Source organism: Crocodylus siamensis, chromosome 1 (genome assembly GCF_052110815.1).
Source record: "Crocodylus siamensis isolate JL-2025a chromosome 1, ASM5211081v1, whole genome shotgun sequence".
Taxonomy (NCBI): domain Eukaryota; kingdom Metazoa; phylum Chordata; order Crocodylia; family Crocodylidae; genus Crocodylus; species Crocodylus siamensis.
The window spans coordinates 165,596,085-165,608,637 of NC_143395.1; the positions used below are offsets into that span (position 1 = coordinate 165,596,085).

General features: G+C 44.8%; 1 protein-coding gene across 2 annotated transcripts in view; it reads right to left on the reverse strand.

Moving 5' to 3' along the window:
- The window catches only part of CNIH3 (cornichon family AMPA receptor auxiliary protein 3), a 132,674-nt gene that overhangs the window by 69,019 nt on the left and 51,102 nt on the right, over nt 1-12,553 (reverse strand). The window contains exons 2-3 of one of the 2 annotated variants that reach the window (XM_090047985.1): nt 4,868-4,936; nt 1,932-1,979 (exon numbers count right to left, since the gene is read on the reverse strand). In XM_090047985.1, the coding sequence (XP_089904111.1) occupies nt 1,932-1,979; nt 4,868-4,936 (117 nt within the window). Of the gene's footprint in view, nt 1-1,928; nt 1,980-4,867; nt 4,937-12,553 lie in introns of those variants that run through there. The other variant, XR_016442411.1, reaches the window with a different exon arrangement.

Here is a 12,553-nt window from a genome sequence, read left to right on the forward strand (position 1 = left end):
TAGCATTGTTTTGAACCACCACACTATTGCTCAGTGCTATTAGACTAATGGGCACAAGCATCTCATGTAGATGTGCTCAGTAATAATGAAAACACCAGCACTTCTCAAAAGGCCCCACCAGTTTCAGTTGAATCTAGTCTATATACTTTTAATCACAGTTCTTCTGTCTCAAGGCCATTCTGCACAAGACTGCATGCTATCACCAGTCAATATTGTTTACTATTTCACTGTTGATTATTTTAGCAGAAACTTCCTGTTACTCTGGGATTACAGGAGAAATTTATGTGCACAGATTCTATAGAGAGATTGACAATAGTACACAGGAACCTGAAATTTTGGAGCAGATTACTTTGAGATTATAAATGTAGAAGAGTCAAGCCCCATTACCGTTTCCTCTACTTATCTGCTCCTGAATTAAGCATCCATCTACAGTACTTCAGTGAATTACATAAGAAAGGCCTGGATCAAATTCTGTCCTCAAATACATGCCCAACTCCTAGTTGATAGGGGTTGTATCAAGTTATTTTAGGACATAAACTGGCTGCTGAACCAAGTTTACTCTTCAACTACCTCTACAGATTTCTCTCAGTTACAATAGGGATGGACTAGGCCTGCAGTATTTAGACATAGTTTATAACCTATTAAAGATGGTTACCCTATTTTCCAGCCTGAATAGTTGAATGCAAACTACTAAGGACAGAATGCTGTGATGCTGCACTGAATTCTAGAATAAATGTACACAGATATATTTATTGAAACTGTTTCTGGAAATCCAGATTGTTTCTTCTGATCTGTACAGGAAGAATGATTTGAAAAGACATAAGATAAATAGCCAATATGATCTTGGCTATGTCTCCACTGACAGTTATAGTCAATCCCATCCCCACTGACCATAAACTCAGTGAGCTCCTGCTATCACTTGCATCCAAGCCTACCCCTCTCTGTGGCATGTAGACATCTTAATGCCACACTTAACTAAAAAAAAAAACCCCACAATGTAGACTGCTTTTAAAACAGGGTACAGAGTGAACAGGGGAAGGATGAACTGATTAAGGACAACCTCAAGGTTGATCCTAAATAACAGTATGGATATACCCAAACTTGATAAAGAAATATGCTCAAATTGATCATGCCTGCATCTAATAGTTAATAAGTTGATGTCATTCTTCCTTTAGAATATGTGGTAGAATTGTGATTTTTTCTTTTTTTAGGTCCTGACAGTAACAATTCTATTCCCAATAATGATCACAGTTTACGTCTGCTTCTTTACAGTGGGGTTTTTAAAAGATGTTCAGTGCTGACTTAGCTTTGCATCCAGTAAAATCAAGGGGTTTGACTTTAATGGGAACAGGGTCAGGCCACACTGAATGTTTTTGAAGATTCCCCTTTTAAATTACCCCATTAATGGTTCAGTTGTGCAAGATTCTTCCTTATTATCTGAGGGCACTTAGGATCATCACAGAGTCAGCTTCTGTAATCCCAACTTTCCAATTTATTCCATTAAAAAATAAAAAAAAATAAAAAAATATTGAATTTGTAAAAATAAAATGCTCCATTTAATCAAATAATTAGTAAGTGACCATCTAGAAAAGAACAGTTACAAGTCTTAGATCTCAGTGGCAGCATAGAGCATAAGCATCATGCATTTACAGCTCCAAAACTATCCATCACCTTAAAAAAATCAGGTAATTAACTGAAGATCATGTTCCAAAATTTTCATTTCTTGTCAAGAAGTCGTAACTGATGGCAGCCCCTTCTAATTAGCCTCAATTTGTTATTCAAAGAGCCATTTAATTTTAGTTCATGCCCTAAAGACTCAAATTTTCATAGGTGATAGTGGACGATCACTGAGAAGGATAAATGGATTATACCCAGAGCATCCACAGGATAGCTTTAATTCCCATGAATATCCCATGTTAATTCATGCTCACCTTTCTCAGAAGAAAGCAGATGCGCTCAATATTTCTCAGTCGTTCTCGCTGTAAAAAAAATGCAGGAGAAAAGGGATTGCAGGTTAGATACTGTTATTAATGAAATAAAAGATATTGCTAATATAAGGGGTCAAAAATCATCTCTACCTTAAATACAAGCCTCAAGCATTGCATTTGGGTCAGAAATATTTCTCTCTTATTTACAGCTATAACTGTGATTTTTGTAAATTATCTTAACATACCCTGCCCAGTGGTGTAGACACTGGGATGCTGGAAGCCCAGAGGTCAAGAGTTCAAGGCCATAGCAGAAGCTCTCAGATTGCAGTCGTGTCAGATTCCAATGAATCTGCAAATTCTGCCAAACACCTTGTCACACAAGAATACTAGAGAGTAAAGGATCTCAACATCCTTTTGAGTTAAGTAATTATTACCCCAAATTTCAGATGAGAAAATCTTCCAGAGACCAAACTAAGCCGTGAAGTTCACTCACATTGCTAACATTTTAAAACTAATTTTTGTCCACACCTAAACTAGAACTGAATTGCTCCAGAAAAAACAAGGACCAAACTTTCAGATTCACATTGACTTCAGGAGTGCTTCCACATGAAGAACAAATGCAGATCTGTATAACATAAGCACTTCTATAACTAGCATGTGTTAGCAATCAGGCTAAGGAGGGCACGTCCAAATGAGCATGTACAGGCATTTCCCCAGGGACACACAGTAGCAGCACATATTTTGCCACTGCTAGTTTCCCTGGGGAATGCCCCTGCACAGGCGCTCCGGCCTGCAACAAGGTGTCCCAGGTGAGGTAGGGGAGGCTAGGGCCAGCACCTGGGCTGGGCTGGGCATCCTTGCCTGGGGTCCTGGGGACCTCCCAGAGCTCTAGCAGCAGTGATTCAGGCATGTGGACAGCAGCTGAAGCATGGTTCTGGAAGGCAGACTCCAGTTTCAGGCGATGCATGTTGCTGCCATGTGTGCCAGCCCACTTTTTTTCCCAATGGTTCCCAGGATCTCCCAGTATCTAAACTTGGCTCCAGGACCAAATCACAAGCATGGAATGCGTTTTGTGGCACCGCAGAAGCCTTTAAGGCACCACAAAATGCACACACGCACTCATGCGGACATGGCCTTAGAGTGTATTTGTAATGTCCTAAAATGTTTTCAATTAAATACATTACATTTTTCATTTATATATTTCACACCTATGAGTCTTTTAAAAGAAAACCTATTTAAGTTTTTGTTTTTATTTTCTTTCTGTATGCTGGGTCTGGTGTATCCTACTGTAACACTCAAATGCACAATCTTTCAATATATTTCTGTATTTATAATGTCCTAGAATGTTCCCAGTTTAATGCATATACATATTGAAAGATCCTGCACTTGAGTGTTACAGCAGGATACACCAGACCCAGCATACAGAAAGAAAATAAAGCAAAAAACTTACACAGGTTTCCTTTTAAAAGACTCATAGGTGTGAAATTAATGAGCAAAACCACTTTCCGCAGTAACTAGATACAAGACTAAAATCACCAAAGTTAGATTCTGATCCTGGCTACATCAAAACAGATCTGAAGTATTTTTACTGTACTCTTAGGAATTTTTCTTCATTTACCATGGTTCAGCACAGAATAAAATCTAGTGCACTGCACTCAGGAAGAAGGAGCCATCTGAAAGGAGGAGCAAATACACTTCCTCTTAACAGTAAATTAGAACAGTGGCTCTCCTGAGGGACACTAATCTTTTCCTGTAGGTGTGGCAAAAGGCACCTGTACAGCAATCTTTCTTAAGCAAATAATGAAATGAAACAATGTGTGAAGGCAACTCTCTCTGCCTTCAGTGGTTAATCCAATGGTTTTAATTTGATTTTAGTTGGTAAAAGATATTTCCCTGCACTTCCACCCAAAAAAACCTTTTTCATCCCACACATAAAATTTAATCGTTTTGTCAAAAAAAAAAAAAAAAAAGTTTCAACTTGGAGAGCAGTAGGTACAAGAAAAATAATATGTCCTTCTATGACACCTCTCTTCCAAAGAAGATTCATGCAGCTGGCTGTCAACCTGGACAAAACTTCACTGGCTTTAGTGGGAAGTGGATGTAAGGCCAACATGGATCCTGTTCTCAAAACAGACTGAGTAGGGCTGGTTTTCTGAAACGGAATACAGGATCTTTTGGTTTAGGCATCAGCATAAGAGTCAGATGAACTCTGTCTACTGCTCTCAGTTTTCTCGTCTAATCTCTCTGTGTCTCGGATCTCTGTTCCTGACTGCTGATTCTTCTGCATCCTAAATTCTCTCTCTACAGCCTGTTAAGCAGAGATAAGCCCAGACACAAAAACAAGGCTGATTCTTAGAACAGCTCTGCTTCACATAAAGCAACATGAATAGCTGTGGTGCATGATATGAGGTAAGATAAAAATAGGAAAAAGCATCTGAATGACTTGGGCTGGTTGAGAGCAAACCTCAACATCAGTATAGATGTACCCTTGGACCTCTGCCTCTAGGCACAAGTATGACTGAGTCTCTCATCACAGATAATCAAAGCAATTTAGTACATAGGAAGTGAGTCAGTCTTGGATAAAGGAGCCATTCCACTGCTTGAGTACAAGAAAAGGATTTTAAAGGGAGAAATAAATGTCTCTGAATGGAGAGGCGTGTGAAAACCCTACCTACCCCATTACAGCTTCAGTTTCTAAGATTCTGAAGTGCCGTTGTGGCACCTTCAGCAGGAAAAGAAACTCTTTCCATAAAGATGCTGCATGTTACTTTATCAGACTAAGATGAAATTCTAAATCAAGAGTAGTATTTTCTCTTAAAAACTGCAACACATGTATTATAGACTTGTATGTACATTTCCAAACTTATGTTTGTTGATTGCTCAGTGTATCTTCTTCCATTCAGTAGCTAATGATTAGTTAACTTAAAAGGTGTACTCACTGCATGAGCAGGGTTGCACTGATCTATAGGGCTTTTGAAGTCTGTCCTTAACTCATCAAAGGCGATTATCTGCAAGAAAATATTTTCAAACATTTTAACAAAAGCAGAAATTTGAGAAAACATCTATATTTTCCTTTATAACAGTTAATAAGTCCCATTCTGACCTGCTTGGGTTGCAATTCTTCTCAACTTAATTAATGAATTTGCACCTTTGTTTTGTATCATCTTTCTGAACAAATATATGTTCAGTAAAATTACACAAAACAGTGTGTATATCACATGTATATAATCATATTATGTACGATATATATGTATATCATGAAACAAATGTAATCTACAAGAACATTATACAAACAACAAGTCATGCCACAATGGACAAATTTTTTGACCACTACCTCAGTGGGACAGTTCTTCAGTAAACACGGACAGTTATTGGAGGGATCAGACTGCAGAAATTAATTCATTTTAATATAAGTAAATGCAGCAAATAATAGTTCTAAAATTGAGAGAAAATGCTAGTAAGATTTTAATTGGAGATGTTGATTTTTTTTTCCCCCACTATTGGAACATCAAGGTGTTAACACAACTTGCAATTTACCAGAATCATATAATTAGAAATAAGAAAATCCTGTTAGGCTACCTAGTCCATATACCCACAGTCAAATAGAGGCCTTCCACAAAGGCAGAAATTTTTCATATAACATTGGAGCTGGTTACACTTTTCCTTTAGTTACAGGGAGAAAAAAGCTTTTTCAAACAAAACAAAAACTTCAACAAAAAAATGTGTTCTCCTTCAGAATTTACCAATTGTTGAGTTTCATTTTGGATTTTGAAAATATTTGGGGTTTTAATTTTTCAGTTTTTTTTTCTCTCTCTCTCCCCTATCCTTTACTGTTCATCTGAAAAACCTGGAATAAAAGAGAAAGGGGATTAAATATATATAAAAAATAAATAAATAATCCTAAAACTCAAGACTTGAAAACTTCAAAAATGTTTCCAATTTTTGAAAATTAAAACAAAATAAAAAGTTTTAATGATAAATTCAGAAAATTCCATGGAGAAATTTGAAATAAACTTTTAAACCTGTACTCTGGTCAGGCAACTACATGAATCTGTACCTGCTTACTTGAGTGTGGGTGCACCAAATAAGATGTTTACTGTGGTGCTATTACGACAGAGTAAACTAGTTAACTCTGATGTAGGATAGTACTGCCAGACACAAATACTATCCTACAGCAGAGTTATTTACTTGCCACAAAGAAAGCATAGATGCTGGCAGGGCTTGCTGGGGCATGAAGGTGCTTTAGTGCAGGGGCTGCCTGCTAGCTAGGTGCACACTTAAGCACCTTTGTGCCCCAGCCAGACACTCCGAAGCACGTGGAGCCAGGGTGGAGCAGCCCCGGGTGGGCAGGCTGACCCCCAGAGCCCCCTGCCAGCTGGGGCTACTCCGCTGTGGCTCCACATGCTGTGGTCCCAGGTATACGTGCAAACGTGGCACCCAGGAGCAATAATTTCAGTGCGAACTGTGCCAGAGTTTATTCAGCCGCATTCATTGCGCGTGTAGACATGCCCTGTAAGTTCCAAAATTGTAGTCAGGTGAAAACTAAGGAAAGGTGCTCTCCTCATTTTAGCCTAATAACTAAGTGATTAGGGCAGCTGCATTCCTTATCAAAGCTCTTCATCAAAGCCAGTGAGTAGATGGGCAGTTGCTCAGGAAGTGAAAGATCCAGGTTCTAGGACTCCCTCATTACAGCAAGTTTGAACCTACTTCCAGTACAATATTATAGCCACTGGGCTACCGATCAGCTGTTATCCGGTCATTTCTCTAGCCCTCTCCCCTTTGGCAACTAGAAGAGGGAGCTATATAGTATAAGGAGGAAAACCACAAAAACGAGGGTGGATGGCTGGATACTGGCCTGGAATAGACCTAGAGCCTTGTTCCTGCTCAGGTAGAAACTTCCCCACTGTCCTTCATCTATTTTATCCAATGACTATTAAATGCAAGGGACAGTGGCTCAGGCTCACAAGGAGGGCTGGAGAAGGGCCTGGATTATGTCATGCTGGCTAGAGTACTGGAATGGGAAGTCAGAATTACAGGCTCTCTCAACCACGGAGGATCTAGAAAGCAGGTCTCTGGCTTCCTGGGTGAGTGTCTTAACCACTCATTTACTGGAGCTAGGAGGTACCTCCCATATCTTTTCTCCCCATAGTCCTCCTCATGCTTTTTTGCCTGGTTTGTATTCTCCCAGGTACACGGGGGCAGAGCCATATACCTGCCCAGCCAGTGTGCAGCCTCCATCACTAAGTAAATGCTCTCATGCTTACACTGGAGGGGTATCTACACATGCACTTTACTGCAGTTGACTAATTAGCTCTGCAGTGAAGCATCCCTTTTAGTTGAGCCGGTAGGGAGCCACGCTCCCAAGCTGCACCACGTGAACAGAGTGCGCAAACAGGGGGAGGGCTGGGGGGACTGTCCCCCCCAGGCTAGGGAGCCCCTCTGGGAAGACCCGAGTGCCTGATTGGCTGTTGGGGCAGGCACGGGAAATTCAAACCACAGCATTTAAAAGCCATGGTTTGACGTAGCCCCAGGTACTCAGGCGCCAGGAGGAGGGGAGGGAACTGGGCACATGTGTGCCCCTTTACCTGAGGCGGACACAACAGCAGAGCCAGCAGCAGGGGAAGCGACAGCTGATCCCCCAAAGGTAAGTGGGGCAGAGGGAGCCAGTATAGCTGGAAGCCCCCCGGATCCCTTTTAGTTGAGCCAGTAGGGAGCCATGTTCCTGAGCCATGCCGCGTGAACAGAGCACACCGGCGTTTGCACCAGCGGGCGAGCAGGAAGGGCCAAGAGGGAGACTCCAGCAAGGATAGGGCAGAGGCACCACACAAAATTATAAACAAATAGCAACTTACAAAATGGTGTTGATGCGGAGTGCTGCCAGGGCCCCTGCCCAGGGGGCGCTGCCTGGGCAAGGATTGGGGGCCCCCACACCTGTCCTGCAGGTGCCCATCTTAGGGCCCTGGAGGTGCAGGTGAGGGAGCTCCAGGAGGAGGTTAGCAGGCCGAGGTGAATCAGGGAGGTGGAGGATGAAATTGATGGGTATTTTCTCTCCCTGCAGGGCCATGCATCCAAGGAAGCAGCACCCTGGGAGGTGCCCTCCACAGCAGAGTGGCAGATTGTCCCCTCCAGAGCCAGGGCTGCTCGCAGCAAAGCGGTACCAGTTCCTCCAGTCTGTCTGGAGAACAGGCATGAGGCCCTGGTAACACTGCAGGAGAAGGAAGGAGAGGAGGCAACTCCACACTCTCCACAGGCTGAAGGTGCTAAGCAGACCCAGAGGAGGAAATGTTGAGTGATCATCATAGGTAACTCCATCCTGAGAGGTACAGAGGGTCCTATCTGTCGCCAGGACCCCTTGACATGTGAGGTCTAGTGCCTGCCCGGAGCAAAGATTCAGGATGTGACAGGGATGATCTAAGCCATGATCCGGCCCACCAATTACTACCCCATGGTCCTTATCCATGTAGGCACTAATGATGCGGCCAGGAGAAGCCCTGATCACCTGATGATCGACTACCACACTCTGGGGGGCATGCTGAAGGAGATAGGGGCACAGGTGGTATTCTCTTCTGTCCTACCAGTGAGCGAACGTAGAAGACGACATGAGACCTGCATCAGAGAGGTCAACTTGTGGCTTCGGGAGGGAGCCATGCTTTAGGAGGGAAATGGTGTCGAGGTGGGCTTCGGCTTTCTGGACAATGACCTGCATATCAGGATGAGATACATGCTTGTGTGGGATGGGCTTCACCTTTCCCCCAAAGGTAAGTGTGTTTTCTCTTCTAGGTTGGCTGATCCCCTCCGGCGGGCTTTAAACTAGGCTTGTCAGGGAAAGGGGAAAATGAGGGCGGAGGAAGCCTTGGACCACTAAACCAAGCGTCACCCACAGGAACAGCCCAACCTAGACCGATGACAAGCATAACCAATACCCAGGTAAGCAACAGGGGCCCGGGTAGTACTGAGATTAGGGGGCCGGTGCATACATCTTCAGGAGGCCTCAAATGCCTTTACACTAATGCTCGTAGTATGGGGAACAAGCAGGAGGAACTTACCCTCCTGTTAGCTAACACCAACCCAGACATAGTGGGGTTCACCAAAATGTGGTGGGACCCAACACATGACTAGGCAGTGAATATCAAGGGCTATAAGCTGTACAGGAGGGATAGGACAGGGAGGAAAGGTGGGGGTGTGAATCTCTATGTCAAGGAGAAATACACATCCTCAATGAGTAGCGCTGGGTCAGAGGAGGGGCACACTGAAGTGCTCTGGGTTAGAATACAAGGAGGTTGAAGGGAAAGGGACTTAATGGTGGGGGTCTACTACAGACCACCCAACCAAGAGGAAGAGCTAGATTGGGAATTCCTAAGTCAGCTCACAGAGGTAGTTAGGTCAAAGGACGTGGTCATCATGGGTGACCTAAACTTTCCAGACATCTGCTGGGAAGAGCAGTCAGCCAGGTCTGACCGCTCACATAGGTTCCTAGCGAGATACAGAACATCCATCTAACCCAGGAGGTACACAGCCACACCAGGGGAGACACCTTGTTGGATCTGGTCCTGGCCCTAGGTGACAACCTGGTGAGGGGTCTGCAGGTGCTCAATCACCTGGGCGACAGTGATCATCACCTGCTGAATTCACCATCCAGCAGCAAGGCAGCAGCCCTGAACTTCAGGATGGCGGATTTCAATGAGGTAAGGAGAATAGTCGGGGAGTCACTGAGGTCCCGGAGGGGAGGGGAGTTGGGTGTCCAAGAGGAGTGGTCGTTCCTTAAGGAGACGATCCTCCAAGCCCAAAGGGAGGTAATCCCAACACAGATCAAAAGGGGCAAGAGGGCGCAAAAGCCCCCATGGCTCACCAAAAGTATACGTGAATGTCTCCTAGCTAAAAAGGAGGCAAACACCCAATGGATGGGAGGGGCCATCACCAGGGAGGACTATACCTCTGTTGCTTGGGGCTATAGGGGGGCAGTCAGGAAGGCCAAGGCAGAGATGGAACTCGGACTAGCTTCCCAGATCAAGGACAACAAGAAGTTCTTTTTTAAATACACAGGGGGTAAAAAGAAGGTACTGGGTAACATGGGGCCTCTGCAAGACACAGTAGGAAATCTGGTTGTTGCACCAGACAGTAAAGCTAATCTATTTAACAATTTCTTTGCCTCCATTTTTCTGAGCAGGGACCAGGTCACCCTCCCCACCAGGACCCCCATAGGACCCAGGGGAGGCACACCCAGGCCTAGGGTCTGTGAGGTCCTAGTCAGGGAACTTCTGGAGAGACTGGATAAATTTAAATCAGCTGGTCTGGACGATCTCCACCCCAGAGTGCTGAGGGAATTAGCTAAGGTCATTGTGGGACCCCTGGTAAGGCTTTATGAGCACTCGTGGTGCTCTGGCATGGTGCCAGAGGACTGGAAAAGGGCCAATGTGGTTCCCATTTTCATAAAAGGGAGGAAGGAGGACCCAGAAAACTATAGGCCAGTCAGTCTTACCTCAGTCTTGGGTGAGCTTTTTCAGAGAATTATCCTGGCGCATGTCTGCGAGGGGCCAGCAGGGGAGATTATGCTTAGGGGCAACCAACACGGGCTCATTAGAGGCAGGTCCTGTCAGACCAACCTGGTGGCCTTCTACAACCAGGTCACCAAATCCTTAGATGCAGGTGTAGTAGTGGACAAAGTCTTCCTAGACTTTCAGAAGGCCTTCAACATGGTCTCTCACCCCATTCTCATTAAAAAACTAGAAGACTGTGGCATCGACACCTACACAGTCAAATGGGTCACTAACTGGCTGGAGGGCTGCACCGAGAGAGTGGTGGTGGATGGGTCATTTTTGACCTGGAGGGATGTGGGTAGTGGGGTTCTGCAGGCTCGTTCCTCGGGCCTGCACTGTTCAACATCTTCATCAGCAACTTGGATGGGGGTGTATAAAGCACCCCGTTCAAATTCATAGAAAACACTAAGATGTGGGGGATGTGGGCGCATTAGAAAGGAGGAATAGGCTGCAATTGGACCTAGGCAGGTTACAGAGATGGGCAGATGAAAACAGGATGGGTTTCAATACTGAAAAATGCAAGGTACTGCACCTGGGGAGGAAGAACCAGCACCATACCTACAGGCTGGGGAACTCCCTTCTCGTCAGCATAGAGGCAGAAAAGGATCCTGGAGTCATTATTGATACCAAAATGAACATGGGCCGACAGTGTGGGAACACAGTCATGAAGGCCAACCGTACTTTGTCATGCATCCACAGATGCATCTCAAGCAGGTCCAAGGAGGTGATCCTCCCCCTCTATGCGACACTGGTCAGGCCACAGCTGGAGTACTGCGTCCAGTTCTGGGAGCCGCACTTCAGGACGGATGTGGACAACATGGAGAGGGTCCAGAGGAGGGCCACTCGCATGATCAGGGGGCAGCAGACCAGGCCCTACAAGGCGAGGCTCGGGGACCTGAACCTGTTCAGCCTCCACAAGAGAAGGCTGAGGGGGATCTAGTAGCCATTTACATACTAGTCACAGGGGACCAGCAAGCATTGTGGGAGTCCCTGCTCACCTGAGCACTACCAGGAGTGACAAGAAATAGCGGCCACAAGCTGGCAGAAGGTAGATTTAGGCTAGATATCAGGAGGCGCTACTTCACTGTCAGGGCGGCTAGGATCTGGAACCAACTTCCAAGAGAAGTGGTGCTGGCTCCTACCCTGGGGGTCTTCAAGAGGAGGTTAGATGAACACCTTGCTGGGGTCATTTGAGCCCAGTACTCTTTCCTGCCATGGCAGGGGGTCAGACTTGATGATCTGCTCAGGTCCCTTCCAACCCTACCAACTATGAAACTATCACCACCTATATGCGCACTGGTATTAGGGCACAGTAAATTAATTATCTAGTAAGGGACAGTATTATCTTATGGCAGAGTGCTTAACTCCACCAAAACAGACATGTAGATTGTGACAGGGGCTGGCTGGAACACAAGGATGCTAAAGTACAGGGGCTGCCTGCCACCTAGCCCTAGACTTAAGCGCTCTTGTACCCCAGCCAGTCCCTCTGCAGCATGCCAAGACAGGTCAGAGCACCCCCAAGCTGGTAGGCTGACCCCTCCCCCCAGGCCCTGCAGTCCTGGCTACACATGTAACTGTGGCACCCAGGAGCAACAAACTACAGTGTGATATGCACTAGAGTTTGAGTCGCATTATTATGCACCTGTATATGTGCCCAGAGGGACTATCAGCTCCTTTCTGCATAATGCATTGCATTCTATTTAAACAACCCAAAATACTGTATTTTCTCACATACCACAGCCACCTTTTTTTCCAGCTGCTGGAAATTAGAGTGTGCATTATATAGAGAGAACAGTTTCTGCCCCTTACCCAGCAAAAGCAAAACAAAATCTGCAAGAGATCCACAGGTAACAGAACAATATGCAGGGTTAGCTCCCTAGCTGCTGCTACTCAGTTACTTACTACAAAGAAAGATCCTTTTTTTCCTTCTGCCTTTCAAAAGGAAGGTCCATATCTTATTCTGGGGTGTTATGTATGCAAGAAAATATGGTGTATTAGTACTATAAAGCACATTAGTAAAATCTCCATGATGGGAGTGTGCATCTCTCCTTTAAAATATAATTGGGTCTGAATTAAACATAGAATGCT